Source organism: Mixophyes fleayi, chromosome 1, assembly GCF_038048845.1.
Source record: "Mixophyes fleayi isolate aMixFle1 chromosome 1, aMixFle1.hap1, whole genome shotgun sequence".
Taxonomy (NCBI): Eukaryota; Metazoa; Chordata; class Amphibia; order Anura; family Limnodynastidae; genus Mixophyes; species Mixophyes fleayi.
This window is the reverse complement of record NC_134402.1, coordinates 272,393,502-272,411,548: the sequence shown is the minus strand read 5'-3', so window position 1 is coordinate 272,411,548 and position 18,047 is coordinate 272,393,502. Positions and strand designations below refer to the sequence as shown.

General features: G+C 37.6%; 1 protein-coding gene across 1 annotated transcript in view; it reads right to left on the bottom strand.

The window, feature by feature from the left end:
• Window positions 1–18,047, bottom strand: part of SVEP1 (sushi, von Willebrand factor type A, EGF and pentraxin domain containing 1) — a 291,067-nt gene that overhangs the window by 209,831 nt on the left and 63,189 nt on the right. The window contains 2 exon segments of the mRNA XM_075204846.1: window positions 13,864–14,040; window positions 16,018–16,273. Coding sequence (XP_075060947.1) covers window positions 13,864–14,040; window positions 16,018–16,273 — 433 coding nt within the window.

Here is an 18,047-nt window from a genome sequence, read left to right as displayed (position 1 = left end):
TGGCAGTTCCATTTAGGAATGTAGAGGAACAGTTCAAAGAATTACATAATACCGTGTTCCATAACAGAGAGTATGGTACACAGATCACACACATAACTTTCCAGACATTAGAAATATAAGTCCAGTTCCAGTACTTCCCATAAACAAGAAGAGTATCTTTGTACAGCCAGATGTGTTTTGTATTACACAACTCCTTGGGCATAAAGGGAAGTTCAAGGGTGCAGACAGAGAGGTCATTTTGAAAATGTATCAAAATGTTTAGCACATTAATAGCAGTTGTGTATAGATTGCATGTTACCACCATAATTAGTGTGAGTTATAGTGTAACTGAATCCAGCTGCTTGAAAAAAGTAGTAGGCTAGTTAAAGAAACAGACATGTCGCAATTCAGCAGATCATTTTTTAACGCAGCGATAATGAGTATTAGAATTGGGGCTGACTGAATGTCTTCTCTTTTATAGAAGACATATATGTAGTTTTCAAAAATTACTAAATAATGTACAGTTTACCCATCTCCAATTCTAACATCTTGTCAGTGTTGCTAACTCTTGAACATATGTTTTTACTGACATTTTTATAAATCATTGCAATGTTTCCATTGACAGATTTTTGTTTTATTACTTTTAGTTCATTTGATGTTTTAAGAGGAGAAGATGAGTGGTAGGGAAAGGATTCAACCTCATCTACACAGGGGATTAAAGCCTCATTTCCATCCCACCGAAGTTAAATGTGAAACGGTAATTTATGGAAAGAAAACTGAGTGAAGTTGGGTAGTGTTATGGATTAAGAGGACCACTATGAGACATACCCAGTTAACTCTGAGAAAGGCCTTCTCTGCATCTAAAGAGGGACAGAGAGGGGCTTTTGGAGGTCCAAACCACTTGAACTAGTTTCATAAAATGACTTCTGCCGTTTGTAGTCTCACACTTGTTACAAACCAACCTTGTCTGAATTAATAATAGAGAAACGGACAGAGTTTAATAAAAAAAAAATAACACCTGTATTTAAGAGAAAGTTTGGGTGAAAGTTTGCATCAGAGAAGAAGCATGGGCCATACGACTACAATGTTTCTGGTGCTTTTATGTTTGGAACACAATGTTACTTTGTTTGCTGTATTCATATTTCTTTCTCACTCTTGCTTTTTGTATCGCAGGGTGGTAACTAGAGCTGTGCGATAGGGGTGACCGCCCAGGGCGCAATGCTGAAGGGGGACGCAGTTTAAGAATATTTTAGGTTCATTTGGTTAAAATTGAGAGCTAGGGGGGTGGCAATATTATTCTCGCCCCAGCAACTAAAATTTCACTGGTCTACAAAAATAAACTTTTTTATTTCCCAAGAACTATATAAACTGAATCTAAATGTATTTTTCGTGCTGAATTTGAGTATGCATTCAGATTTTTTCCATCAGGCAGTGTTTTTTGTGTGACATACGTTAACATTTTTCTAACTTATATAAAATTAGTAATTACATAAGTCTAAATTTTAAATATACACCTTTTTCTGGCTGACCTAAACAGTTGTAGATTATGATTTTCAGGAATATTTTGCCTTTGGGATGGTCCAGCAGTAGTCAGCCAGCATACTGGAACTCCATTTGCCTTGCTACCTCTTTTCCATCTCAGAACTGATGGAAACGCTCACTATGCTCATCACTGACAGCCCCAAGATTTTCTGGGAAGAAATTTAATTGAGAGTCCAAGAAGTGAAGTTTTAAAGACATATTGCATCTCATAGCTTTGTATGAATCCACTAGATCACTCACTATATCACGATAGTTTTCTGTTTTATGATTTCCAAGAAAACAAGAACAGATATTTTTAAATGACATCCAGGCTGCTTTTTCCAGTGGATTTAACAGTTCCTGAAAATTTTCATCATCCATTACTGATCTTATTTGTGGCCCTATAACAATTCCTTCTTTCAGTTTTGCATCACTTACTTTTGGAAATTTAGATTTCAAATGCATAAATGCAGCAAATTTTTTTATCAATTGCTATTACAAATTGTTACATATGAAGTGGAGGTAAATATACTTTTTCAGGATCAACTAAATATTTAATACATTTTTCTGCCCAAGAATAAGAGATTTACGTTTAGGCCATTGTTTTCTAATGTACAGAGATTTCTTATCCCTGCTGTCCCAATCACACAAGAAACAGCAGAATTTAGTGTATATTTAGTGTAGATATTCCAGTTATATTTTTCATACTGGATTTTTTCTAACAGCAAATTCATAATTTCATACATCTCTTTTATATCAGTAGCATGCGCTACAGTTATTGATGGGAATTTATTGCCGTTATGTAGAAGCACAGCCTTCAAAGTAACTTTTGACGAGTCTATGAACACTCGCCACTCCTCTGGCCAGTGTTGATGTCCAAGAGCCCCCCTATATAGTTTGTATGTACCTGTCTGTCTGTGTGTATGGCAGGCCATAAAGAACACTAACATATGAAAAAAGAAAAGTAACTGTCACAAACACACTATGTCTGGAGGAAACATTCTTATTACATATTTGAATTCAGAATTTAAAACTGCACTAGAGTCACTATTCAGTTTTCTTGTGAAAAAAAAATCATGTTGACCATTGTTTTTTCCCTCTAAAAGTGAAAATAAAAAGTTTGAAAAGTCTCCCTTAATGCTTTTTGTATCCCACAAAAATTGTTTTACCCTTTAAAATAAAAATCAGAATTTGAAATAAGAAATTAAGAGAAAGATGGTTTATTAATACATAACAGGAGGTATGCAGGGTGAAAAATGTTGTTCTCTTAATGGACGCCATATTTGCTGGCTACAGTCCTTCTGCTATCCCAAAAAGGGGGCATACGTGAATATATATATATATATATATATATATATATATATATATATATATATATATATATATATATTGTGGCAAGAGCCCGCTACTGCTGAAGCACACGCAAACAACTTCTTCTTTTTATGCAGCTTTATTGTCAGGATGGTTTAAGATGTATTTGACACCATATGAATTTCACAGCAGATATGGAGACCCTAAACGTTAGCTAGACATAGACAATCTCTCTCAAGACCAGCCAGCTTCCCCAGCGTTGGTCTCAGTGCACAAATGACACAAACAATCTTTTATGCATGATACTCCTCCCCCAGCCTTAGCTTGATGGGCAGGTGACACACCCACCTTCTCTTTAAAAGGACACTCCCATCACTGGCTCTGTTTGCACTAACAGACACACCCTGTCTGTTTGCTGAGAGGAAGGAGCTTTCAAATCATGTAAGTTAACCAAACTTTAAACTACACATAAATTTTTACCTGGTTTAATCTCAATCTAGGTGCATAACTGCGCCAATGATTAATTCTGCTTGTATGCTTTCTCTGCATCTTGTCAGATAAATGCCTCCCTTTGTTACAATATATATATACTATATTAAACTAAACAAACAAAAAGTGATATAAAATGGAACTAATGGAACTGTGCAAAATCCGCCGGTAAAGAGATAAAGTGGAAATAACTATGTTAACCTTTAAAACTCTTACTGTCTAAGGTGTAACCAAAGATGTTCACAACCACCTTGGCAAGTGGAAACAATTTGTAATCCACTGTTATTAAGCTAGGTTTACATTATAAAAATTTCAAACCAATTTGTTTTCAACAACAAAAAAGTCCAGATAGCATGCTGATTCATGCGTTCACACTATACACATTTTACAATATTTACCTTCAGATCTGTGCTCTTCATCTGGCATAACCATCTGCTGAAAAGATCATGACTCTGTAAACTCTATGGAGATCCTGATTGTGAGTGCATACACACTTCAGAATTGGAACCACATAGTTCCGTTGCTGAACGAGATTTTCAAGTCAGTTTGAAAATCTCGATCAATGATTTCATGTGACTTTCTTGTGCTTTGCAACAATAATCATATCAGGTTCAGTCGTTTATCGTCCGATGGACCCGATAATTGGCTGAAAACACTGTAGTTTGTACCAAGCCTTAAAATATCTTTGATCTGGAGGGTGAGAAAGGGGACTGGGGACACTGAGCTCCACTTTACAGTGATCCTCTTTAGGGGCGCATGGAGGATTTGTCAGGGGGGGTTTCCTCCGCCCCCGGAAAAAAAACAAATCTAGAGACCTGCCGCGCATGCGCGGCAGCGCCGTTTCGGCTGCACTGTAGTATACAGCAGCCGCGGCGCTGTCAAAGAAGTGTCCGCGTCGGTGCTGTATACTACAGTAGGGCTCTTGTAGGGCACTTTTTAGCGGAGGGGGGGGAGTTCTGGAGACTTAGAAACCCCCCCTGCGTGCTCTTAGAGTTTGGAAAGAAATGAACTGAACTTCTGGCACAGGTGTTATATTCCATGTGCTGAGAGCAAGCGGAGCTTTATGTGGTATGTTTAGTGCAATGATGCCATTCCTGCTGGTCAGGATCCTTACATGAAAACCCTAATGATACAGACTTTTGTGTTGTTGTAGCACAGTTGTGATGTGAGAAGATTCCATCTGTCTCAGCATGGTGGTATGTGACAAGTATTTGTTGAAATTGTAAAGGTCAGGAAATTGCTTTATGGTTCTCGCAGTCTTGAGGATTTGCTCTTTTAGATAGAAAAAAAATATGCAAGCAATCACCTCTCACAAAGTAAATGGTGCAATAAATTTAGATTTAGGAAGTCTGTGGGGCATGCTTATTGTCTACTCAGTCACCTTCAGATCGGGGTGCAAAGATTTGATAAAAGACACAAGCATGTATGCTATAACCTCCTCTGTATTTATCTGCAATGTTTCTAAAATGCAATTTATTGCTGCCTATGTTGTTCTACTATTGTGGAGATTCTTTATTTTAACTTCCATAATATTTGTTATATACACTAAGTCATTGTTTGCTGATTCTAATTAATCCATTTTGTCTCCTATATGATCTTGCAGCAATCCCATGAATAAAACAGGTGTGGTTTTTTTTAGCATAATTCACTTGGCAGGCTATAAGAAAAATGTTGGTATTTACCCATCATTTGTTTCTTCAGGATGCTATTAATGATTTATATTTCTGCTTAATGTCATGGACTACCATGGAAGCCACAGTCACATGACACATGATGTAGTGAGCAGAGAGCTTTTGGAACGCTCCTCTGATCTGTCTGCTCTCTGTAATGTAAAATTATGTAATGTAAAATTCGACTCCTCCTACTTCTCTTCCTCCTCCTCCTCCTCCACCCTCTGCCTTCATATAACATACTGAGAGCTTGTTTGAAATATGTCTGTGTCTGGCAGTCACATTTCTGCTTAAAAGGTACTTTAAAATGAAATCTTCTATTTGCTGCTTTAACAATGTCTGTTTTCAGTTCAGTAACAATATTTGAACATGCAAGCTTCTCCTTAGCAACTGAACAAATGTGTTCAAAGCCATGTAACAGAGTTGGAGACCAAAATCGTATGGGTGGAGGATTACCATCCTTTTACTTGGATGCATATGGGCCCGCAGGCCATAGAATGTCGTCATCTTCATGAGTATGTTTCTTCCCATCACCCTTTATTGCTGAGCTTTGCCAGTGGTTGGCAGTAAATGTAGTCACAGTTGGAAATGCTGCCCAATAAATGCTCAACATCTAATTTAAAATCAGCCTAAAAATAGGCTAAATATGATTAGTTGATTGCAGTTAACCAATATTGTTATCAGAACAATGACATAAGAATACTTGTGCAAGTGCAACTATTTGTCCCCTGAGCGTGTTAGATGCAATAGTTACCATCTATCCTCATTCTCTGCATTTTATCATTTATTGAATAGAAGTATTTAAAATGCAAAAAGTATGTTATAATTGTGGATATGGAAGGAGGATATATACCTTGCTCTGGAAAGTTGCCACCTATATATAACTTAGTCCTCTTCACCTCAGTGGATGTTAAATGCAAAGGGGACCTGGTTCATGTAGGTTTGACAGTAAAATATGTGCTAAGTGCAAATGCTTGCATAGTAGTGTAGTACAATCTCCTGGTGAAAAATGAATGTGAGCAAGAACATCCCTTAGAAACTGTTTTATAATAGTATAAAAATGTATCCCACTTTAAGTATAGATGAGGCCCAATGTACACCACCTTAGAGGTTGGGGGAAAAGCATATCATTTTGTGACGTAAAAAGGGCTATATGCCTACCTCGAGAACATGGTGTGCCCAGATAATGTGCCTTCCCCATGAAGCCTATTTACCAAGGACAACAGTGGCAGGGCCGTAACTAGGGCTGTAGAGAGGGGCGACCTCCCAGGGCACAACGTTGAAGGGTGGTGCAGTTTATGAATTTTTAGGTTAATTTTGTGAAAATTTAGGGCAATGGGGCGCCAGTTTTCCTTTTTCGCCACAGGTGCTATAAATTTTAAGTTATTGTTCTGAGCAGTGGTACATGTACTGGCTTAGCTGCCCCCTTGACGTTTTCTTAATAAATTGCCTGATTAAAGATTTTCTCTCGCGATATGCAGCAATAGAAAATCTACTAATCAGTGGATGGTTTTAATGAATAGATCTCTAAGAGCCTTTAGGTGTCAGCAGATTTAGTTGCTTTACTGTATATATATATATATTGATATATATATATATATATATATATATATATATATATATATATATATATATATATATATATGTATATATTGATTATGCTTAATTATTTGTCAGAAAATAATATGATACTAATATGCTGAACATTTTCAGATCAAAACTGGCATAACAAATGTGCAGGGGGGAGGACATTTGTGAAAAAATGTGCTGTTGTATTTTATTTATAAATATGGTGCTTTGATTGTCATAACCGATGAGAGGCTGAAAGAAGTGTATCTTCTCATGAAGGCATAGTTGCCGACTTTGTGACTCTGTTCTCCGGGAGGACAGGTCACATGACATGGGTAGGAGGGGGGGTGGTGACGTCTTTGCATCACTATAACAATGCCCTCACTATAAAATGCCTAAATTCACCGTGCGGTGAATAGCGGGAGGCAGGGCTTAATGACGCGATTAAGCTTCCCCCCCATATTAAATGCCATGAATTTCGATACAGAAGGTTTCTGAACAAAATGGCAGATATGATGATATTATATGCAAAAAATAAAGAAATATAATGCCTATTGCTAGAAAATACAGAGCTCACAGGCAGCATATTGTGAAGATGGCACAATAAAGAAATCCTGCTTTTAAGTGAAAGGGAAAACTTTTATAAATGACTTGTTGACCTTCACATTCAGTTCCTGCTTCTCCTTTGTTAAAATATTCACATCCATCCGAGCAAAGAATGAACGATGCACATTGTCATTGGGACTCCCCGGGAATGTGTCTAGGTAGAGAGCCTTGCAAAATGACCCTTACCAGGATGACAACAGCTGGAGACAGGAGAGATAATCTGTGTATGTATCTCCCTGTGAATGCACAGAAATGGGGATTAATGCATGTGGTAACATGTCAATGTCTGTGCATGACTGGTTCCTAATTTTATTATTATTATTATTATTATTTTATTATTTAATTTTATTGTATGTATGTTAGGCTGCTAGTGGTCAGATAACGAACCTGCAGAACAGACTGGCGGAGGTCTTCGCCTATAGCAGCCGCCTTTCCCGTAGAGCTAGACGCGCTCACAGGTATTTGGATGCCCCCAGGACTTAACTCCAATGTAGTGTAGGTTCGTTATACTAACCGCAGTGCAGGCCTGGAGACAGTACAGATGGTAAGGGGTGGTCAGACGAAAGCCAAGGTCAGGGTTCACTTGCTAGGTAGAATAGTCAGAAAACACGCCATGGGTCGGGGTCACGAGCAAATCAGCAGAATCCAAGGTTCAGGCCAAAAGGTAAGGGGCACAGGCGATAAGGCAAAATCCAGTAAACAGGCAAAGGGGTCAAAACAGGAGTCCAGCAGAATATCAGAGCAGGTCAGCACAAGTAACACACTAGGACGCTATAACCGGCAGGGAGGCTAAGCCCTCCCTGCCTTATATTCAGACATTGGCCAATCAGGGCTCAGCCCTGTAATTAGCAACAGGCTAGACTTCCTAATGAATGTAGTGATTAATTAGCCTGCAGGGTATACTTAGCGCATGCTCCCGGCTGCAGCACTTGCCGGGGCGCAACACTTAACACACTTGGCGTCCGGCCCTTGCCTTGGCAAGGGTCGGGCCCGAGAAACCGGAAGTGATCACCCCGGTCGTCATGGCGACAGCTGGGGACGTCAATACAGGAAGGGGGAAAGTCGTGGCGGTGCCCGTGGCCGCGGCGGCTCCTGACACTGTACCAGTAGTCGAAGTGAAAATTTAGAAGTGGTGGTGTGGAAAATCTGAATGTAATTCCCCCAATTCCCACATAACATTATCATTACCACTGTTTATTTGTATAGTGCTACAGATTTTGTAGCACATGACATATTCATACTGATAAAATATAAACGAAAAAGCAAAGTTAATAACATGGGTACAGTTAGGTAGAATAATAAATGTTTTGCTAAAATGAACAGAACAAATCTCATGACATACAGAAACACGACTAGGACTACAAGGAATATGGCTTGGACAGATATGACACAAGGGGTAAAAGGCTCTGACCATAAGAGCTTACATTCTAGAGGGAGGAGGTAATGAGAGATAAAAGTGACAGATGTGACATTAGGCTCTGTGGTTATTGTGGGTAGCAAAAGATATGGAGGCTAAATGGTCCAAGTTGTAGGAAGTCGGGGTCAGGAGAATGGCAGGTGGGACGTTTAAAAAGGGGGCCAGAGAAGGTTAGGTAAGATAGGAGGGAGAAGAGGATGAGACAGTACAGGATATAGAAGAAGGGGGATGTGCAGATCTGGGGCACATAGTGGATACATTTGTATATATATATATATATATATATATATATATATATATATATATATATACACTGAATATAGCCAGGGATAACAAAAATACTAATACAACTAGCGCTTTACAATGGGGGCAAATACAGTAATAAACAATACTGGGTAATACAAACAGGTAAGAGTGTCCTGCTCGCAAGCTTGATTTGAATGATGAAATATTCCCTGTAAAGCCCTGTGTAATATGTAAGTTTTAGAATTACATTCGGTCTTCCCTTATCACATCTCTTTGTTGTCTCCATAAAAGTAAAATTTGTGGCATGTCCTCTCAAATGATATATCAACATTAGTTCACCCTGAGGATAAAAAGTGAAAACATCTGGCACTGTTTGCAAATGGCAATAAAAGCACCTGACAAACAATTCCTATGTACAATAAAAGGAATAGATGAACAGGAGACAATGATCCCCCATATAGTTGTCTGTCATGTTCTATTTGGAAAATGCAGACAGCATAAAGCCAAGAGCTTAATCAAACAGAATTTACTGTTTGTTACCTCCCTCAGTTACATGTTTCCTTGTTAAACTGATTTATTTGTCTTCAACATAGTCTCCAATTTCATTCAGCGGAAACTTAGCAGCACATTCTGCAAATTCCCTAATGTTTCACAAATTAAATGTTTTTTTACGCTAGGGAGCAAAGTTGAATCCAAAGTCAGAGTACTGTAAAATATGCTTTTGCAGAAGTATCTTATCTGATTTTCTAATCTTAATAAAAGGTAGAAACCTACGTAATACAATAAAACATAACCAAAGTCATGTGAAACCAGCATAAATAGCATGGAGACACAGCACAGTGCTTTCCTAATCCATGGTTCCTAAAGGAATAATTGCATACAAATAAATATTCATCCATCTTTGAATTTCTTCGGAAAAATGTGACATACTTTGTACATTTTCAGAATAGCACTTGAAGGACAACTTTTATAACATTGAGAATGAAGTATAAGATTAGCGGCACATTTGAAATAAAAATTCCACCTGCAGTGTCAGGGCTGCCAACAGAAACTGTAGGGCCCAGTACTAAATAATCTAGCAGCCCTCCCCCCCAAACATGCCTTCTCCCTCTTTGCCGTAGATGTGCCCCCCTCCCTCATCACATTATATTCCCCCTCTCCATCATCACAGTACATACCGCCCCCCACACTCTCATCATCGAGTGCTCCCAGTCTATCAGTGCCTGTGAGCCGCCGCATCATGGAGGCAAAGGGGAGCGGTCGGTCAGACAAAGGGGCCTGGAGAGACAGAGAGGTCTGTCCGAGCCCCCTAGTCATTCCGCCCCTTACAGCTGTACCGGCCATACCCCCCTGATGGCGGCTCTGTATAGTGAACTTTATATGTTCGATTGTTCAATCTAGGTCAAATACAGGTTTCTCTGAAGATATGGCTTCTCTCTATCTATCAAAGCCCCCGGGCTATTGTCAGGCATCGCAGTCTTTTGCTGGCACTCTCTGGTGTGCACGAAGAAGCCTATTTAACTAGGACAGTGGTGGTACAAGTACAACAGCTTTCCTCCTGTCGTAAGAAACACGGCAATAAATAACACTGGCCCGGAGGCTTTGATAGATATGGAGAAGCCCTAACTCCAGTAAAAACACCTGTTTTTGATAGATGAAGGGCTTTTGTACCTATCATACTAATTGGCCCCAAAGTGACTTGACCAAGGTCAAAAGAAGCTAGCACTAGAATTCAAACCAAAGTCTCCAACAGGTTAATTAGTGTCATTTCTTTTTATTGCTGAACAACTTTATCTCTCTAGGCCTTTTCCTTATATTATTAATAATAAAATCATCCCCAATATCCCTTCATTTAATTCACAATTCAGGACATTGTGTACAGCATCGATTCACAAATCATTGACTTGCTATATTATTATATTATATAATATTATATTATACTATTATTATATAATTTATTAATACCTTTTAAGGATGTAAATCAATGTCTATTATATAGATGTGCTCAATATGTTTTCTTTTCTATGTGTTAAAGATATTTTTTGTTCAAAAATAACATTTTAAAATTTACAATTTTGTTCCAAATTGTCCCAAATTCAAAAGCTTTTTTCAGCAAGAGCTCTATGAAGCAATTTTCTGGTTACAAAACAACGAAATATAAACTGGAAATTTGCCTAAACATTTATGTCATGTCTACTTACTGCACTTGAATTTGTTAGGTCACTTGCGAGATATTACAATAACAAGTTTCCCCTCCTTGGTGAAATGTGCAACAGAGTGTAACAAATATAGGAAAGTGACAACTATCAGGCAAATTAAACTATAAGGTTAGTTGCACAGTTTAAAATTAGTTATTTACAAATTCTATGTGGGGGAATCAAGTGCATATGATTACCCCACATACAGACTATCTCTACTTTAATATCTCATGGAGATAAGATCAAGTAACTTGTGTGTACATTGCTGTATGAACACTAATAAAATGTAATGATTTGTTATAACACACAGACCCCTTTTATGATGTAAAACTGACCTTTCTATTTGCATTTCTAAAGAAATATAGACAAGCCAAGGTTGGCCATATATGTTGGGGTGTGTGAACATCTATTTTAATCTGTCTTAATTTCTGAATAACAAAGGTGTGTGATCTGGTAATAGGACGGTTTAAAAATAAACTTCTTAGCATAAAATAATTTCTATGGGTTTCACTGAACATCATATTTTTATATTATGTTTTAAGCCTCTATTTACTTTTATGCAGCGATAACACAGATTTTTCTATCGTTGCTTATCGCAGTGATAGAAAATCAGTTATTGCTGCAAATTACGAATACAATGTCACTGGAGGAGCTTAGGGACACTCAGCTGCCTGACGATATGGACTGGTAGCTCTAAGAGTAGTCTTACCACTTCGCCAGCCAGTCTTGGGTATATCTGTGCACGAGTGACCCGGCTTGCCAACTCACGCATGTGCAGTGAAACTGGCGACTACTACTTGGGCTTCCAGTTCCACAATAAAAGAATTATAAAGTTGTAGGCATTCTTTATGAATAAAAAGGTTTGTTTAAATCAATAAAATATTTTTTGAATTAATATATACCACTACTATCGCTGCCCTGAGATGTCGACAGCGATAGGAGTATTGTGGGGGATACATGTACTGCCGCAATCCTTGCTAAATAGGCATCCCTGAGCTTTACATGGCGAAGCATTTGTTAGAGATAGCTTGGCAGTAGCCCTTGATAGATAGAGAGAAGCCCTATCTCCCGCGATAAGGCGTTTTCGTTTTTTTCACTACATAATAAATAGACCCGTTAGAGCACAGTACTCATTAGTGTTAGATTCATTTTTTGTCATTTTCAGATTTGCTCAGTTTATACGGATCATTAGTTCTGAGATATCTATGTGTAATCACTTTTAAAGTGATACGTTTTCATGTGTTGAGCAGGACTCCATTCAGTGAATGTTGTCCTACCCAACTCATTAAAAGCACAGAAAGTAATAATTTATGCCTTGACATATGTTTTATATGTTTTTCATGCACTGAACAGGACTCTATTTGCATATGCAACACTTGCCTGCAATATGCCTGTCAGATCACAGAGTTAAGGGCTCATAGACCTTTGTAAGGGAAGAGCAGAGCATGGATCAGAGAGATGCTGGCTTATGTGTGCAGTCACCTGCTGACACCACTAACAGGCCATCATGTTGCCCAGAAGTGATCCGACAGCTCTGCTTGAACTTATTGAATTTGGTCATTTAAATAAGTGGCAGAGATCCTATTGCTCTGTGCTTTGGAGGGGCAGCAGGGTCAGTTGGGGTCAATTTAAGGCTTATTGAGTCATTGAGTCATTTCTGACTGTAGTGTCAGCTCTTGGATAAAGATATTGCCTAGGTTGTACATATTATGTAAATACCATACAGTTTAGGTATATGTGAAGTAACCACATCATTTGTCTGTGTCATATAACTTCATAATGTATAGTTTTATTAATATATGTTATATACCATGGACCTCATTTAGAGTCGGACGCAAAGTCCATTTTAGGCGCATCCAACAAAAAAACACTATCATGCATGTGCAGAAAGCACCAAAACTGCCTGCATCTTGGACACTTGCGCCTAAAAAGACTTTGCGTCCGACTCTAAATGAGGTCCCATATGTGCAATATTCTAGCAGGAATAATAGTATATTCAGACTTATGGACTCATGGTGTTAGTGGAGACTGATTATTTATTTTGTAAGCATTCAATGGAAAATAAGCTTAACATTTAAATCTGCAAAGACCAACTAATTAAAACTTTTTGCATGAAAATTACACATTGGTTATTCTAAATTGCATTGGAAACAAAGGTAAAACAAACTCTGGCCAAAGCCTGCTTACCCATGTGAATTTTGGCTGGAGAATTTTATATTTTTAACACAAAGCACTGCTCTTTGGACCTTATTTTGTTTTTTATTTATTTTATTTTAGGCGACTTCTGGGGGACATCAGTGCTCCATTATTTTAATAGTTTTATGTATTTTGCATTTTGAAATATATTTGTTCCTTCACCCTTGCATTTCTTTTATCTCAAACACCTTAGAGAGTAAACGGCTTCTAATTCGAAGTAATAAAAAACACAATGTCTGAGAATGTGTTTAAGTCTAGGGTTTCTTCATATTTGTCCCTTGTGTGAGGTCCTTCAGAAAACTCAGTGTGCACATTACAATGTAATACACTTTATTTGCCAAGAAACAGACCATGGAGTTTACAAGGAAAAAATGTTATATGCATCATTTTTATCCATCATGACATAGGGATTCATTATCTATACTCACTAGTAATTATCTTCTGTGTCTGGTCTGTGTGATCTCCTCTGAAATGCAATGGATCACACACAGTAGGAATATGCATATATGAATGAGACTATTGAGACAGCAGAATATCAGTGCGATAACAAGAATGAGTATTGACTGATACATCCACCGGCAATTAAGGGTATTAAAGTAAATATGATTGTTAACGTAAGTGTTTATTCTATTTTAACTATCCAACAGACTGTTGCACTTACCTGTACATTCATATTGCAGCCCTTTCCCATAGTATCCTTTCTCACAGATGCATTCATATTGGCCGGTGTGTGTGCCACACTTGCAACTTGCCATAACATCACAGCAGTCTTTCCCGGCCTCACAAAGATAAAAGCAATGAGAAATATCCTCTTGAATGTAACTCCCTGAGGGTAGATCTGTGGACATAGGAATAAAAAGGAACAATGATATTACGTTCTCTTCTTATCACAGTTCTACATAATTAAATATGGAGATCTATAATCAGCGATCTTCTATCTTCAATTCTCTATTGAGCAAGGTATATGAAAATGAAAGGAGTCAATTTAATTTAGCATTGGAAGAAAAGTAAAGGATCACTACATGGAATATATGGTTGTATATGTTCTGATATGCTAAGAAAAAAGTATATCTTTTGCAAACATCCAACATTTTCTAAAATTTGCTTAAACAGTGTGACTCCCGGCAAAACCGATGCTTCTCAAAATGAAAAATACAGCTGTCACAGTCATTCAGTTCATGAAGGTATAAAATACCTCCAGTCATCAAGGTTTAAACTATGCGTTTAAAGTCATTGCCGCTTTAAAGTTTCGCTGCAAACTCGCCAAATAGCGGCGAGATGAAAAAACGGCAGTGGATACATTTACCCCCTAGTGGCAAATCTCTCAAGCTGCGAGTTTCTGGTAGGTTTGAAAAGTGGAGATGTTGCCTATAGCAACCAATCGGATTCTAGTTATCATTTATTTAGCACAGTCTACAAAATCACAGTTAGAATCTGATTGGTTGCTATAGGCAACATCTCCACTTTTCAAACCCACCAGAAACCAGCAGCTTGATATATTTACCCCCTGGTGTCAAAAATAAAGAAAAGAAAACACAATGAGCGCGCACATAATATAATAATGTCAAAGATTTTGAAAACTTCAAATGTTCATGAAAATGTTCACCTCATTTTAAACCAATATGATTTGCAAAATGCTGCTTGTAATCACATACAACACTTGCTTCATTGCCTCTTATATGGTATACCTAACTGCAGCCTAGCTGGAAATGTATTCCAATGTGTGCAGGTTATAGAACTGGGACTGTCAATCTGCATGACGTTAGCATCAGAATTCACAGGGGAATGTCATGTCCACTTTTGCATGACTTAATGGTCGGGGGGGGGGGGGGGGGGTTATGGGGGGTGGGTAGGGACACAGTGTGATAATTATTTCCTGGCCACCTGTAATATCAGTATAACTGTAAAACATCCTGATACATGAATGTACTATCACCATGGTGTAAACAATTAATATTTAATTTTACTAGTATAATTCTGAGTGTAACCTTTCCTGTTTCCATTTCTAAATGTTATATACTAGAGGACTCTCTTTTCAATAGAAATACTTTTATGGTAAATTTGCGGAAAACATAGAAAAATATTTATGAATTATTGTGGATGCATATGCAGTGATAAACACAGTGTTTAATCATTTCCCACTTTGGATGCTTTTAATAATTAGATCTATTTGGCATTTTTATGGTGTGTAAACTAGCAACCTTTTGTATTTTATTTTCATCGCCTGCTCATCCATTATTACCCCACTTTCAAAGTGGGCAGAATAGAGTTACCAGTAGCCAATAAGATAATTTGGTGGAATGGCCACAGCAGCACAGCCTATTTCAGGATGTGGGTGTGCTGATCTTGTGGGAGGCAGCAAGATGTGATTCTGTTAATGATGACAGGATCCTCACTGGCTAAAATGCATAGGATAAGTTGAAGAGAACATTATTTGTCTGCTTTTCTAAACAAGATAATTTTAGATGGGGCCTTTTATGTAGATTTTATCATCTGAAAATGACAAAAAGAGTCATATAACTTTTAGAAGAACTACCATGAGGAATCTCTGTCAGTTTACAGTTTGGTGCTGATTGATAACTAAAAGGGACCTTAAATAGCTGAAATGTTTATGTAGTAGATCAGTGTTTCAGAAATCCAGTCCACAAGTGATATAATTAGGACCACCTGTGGATCTATTACAATGTGTCAGTCAGTAATGAATACACCTGTGCTCCAGCACAGAGATTTGGAAAACATGCACTGTTAGGGAGCCCTGAGGACTGGGTTTGGGAAACAGTGCAGTAAATTACAATACTACTCTGAAATCAGATACCTTCATGTAGTGCACGTCGAGCTAGTGCCTCAAACTCAGTAAAGCTATGTAGCAGGTAGCAGTGCTCGTCTTTTGGTTGTGATGCCATGTCATGTAGCTCTCGGATGTTGCCCTGCCATATTCCAACTGTGAAAATCTCCACTCCAAGGTCTCGTAGACTCGCTGCAACAGGTCTTGGGTCACCACCGTTTGAATAGCCATCCGTGATGAGAAAGATAACCTTGGCTGAATCATCACGTGAGTGTCTGAGTATTTGCTGAAAAGTACAAAAAAATCAATGAAAATTTGACTATGATCAATAAAAATGGACAGAGCATTAGTAGTTATGGCAAAATGCTAAATTAAAATGTAAGATAAAAATACTTACTGCCTTCTTTGTGAAATTCAATTTACTTACATACCAAGTACTTTTTTCATACCGCCACTTTGACCCATATATATGTATATATATATATATATATATATATATATATATATATATATGTAAATTTATTTATAAAAGTGCCAATATTTATCATTCACGAGTTCCCTACACTGTTGAGGCTTTTGGAGCTTACAGTCTACATTCCCTAATCAACAAACATACACTACGGTCCAACTATAATCTATTATTTTATGTACTTTGTCCTCTTGTTCTCCTATATTTTGTCTCAAGAGTGGTTCCCTCAGCCTGCCTTCTATCTGTTTTTATCAGAACAGCACTTTAAAGAAGCAGAAACATATAATTTTGTGTTTTTCATAATTAATTATTGCCTATACAAAATTATTGCAGTACTAACAGTAATTTTAAGAATTATAGTGGAATCTGAGTTCAGAAATGAATAAATTATTGGGCTGCTACTGAAGTATATGTAAATTTAAAGAGATTACAGTGCAAAAAAATACAGTAAAATACAATAGTACATAGTTTAAAAAAAATTGTGGTGAAACAAATTCTTTTTCTGAGCTAATTGAGAAGTCTATTAGACAGATCCATAGATCAGACTTAACAGTGTGATAATTTGTATCGGAGAAAATAACATGTAATACATTTGAATAAAAACAAAGTAGTATGGCAGAATCATGGGAATGAGTGACATCCACTGCTCTATGAAGTGGTCTAACACCCAAGACAATGAGCATTAGATCTCAGACCAGCTATATGGGAATATATTCTCAGGCAGTGACGGTGATAACACACAGGCAATTTTATAGCTGTGGGTTTACAGATGAGTAATTGTTTTCCTGCCTCCAATCAGTTCTAAGATTTAGTATTGTAAATATAAAGTGTTTTCAGCTGATATTAAGGCTTGATTGGCAAAGACAAATAGCTCTGCTTAACTGTGTCATTTTCCAATTGTGTCTTAACTACTTGGCTAAATCACTGCCAGCAATGATTAACATGGAATACTAGGGGAGAAACCGCTGGTGAGAAATCCTCCAATAATATTTAATGGGTGCCAGTGGGAAAATCTTTTTGCAATGTGTACTAACATATTCACTGCAGAATAAACACCAGTATATATTAAGGATGATAACCACAGCCACCGGTGTTAAGAAACACCAGTGACACCGCATGTCAAGCACTATTATGTTTAACATGCGGCATGTAGCACATCAGTCAATAGAGTATGCAGCTCCCAAAGGATACTGTCCCGCTGCCATCACTCCTGTCCGCAAGCGTGAGAGGAAGTGTGTATAGGTTCATTGAAACCAATACGTATTATCTGTCTATCTATTTGCATAGCTTTACTTGCATTAAGACACTAGTAAAAGATTGTATTTTAACATCAGTGAACAACTAACGTAAGTCATAGTTATGAAGTAGTTCTGCTGCCTGCATACAGTAGATTTCTAAGGACAGGTTTTCTGTAAATTATTTTATTACTGTCTCTAGAGTGACAACTTTCTGCAGTGAAAAAGTGTGATAGATCACACAAGGCAAATACAAGGCAATTATCATGGCACACTCGCATTTCATTCTACATGTAGGCTGTCTTCTGGGTACATATGAGTGATACCATATACACCAGACACAAAACAGAGTTAAG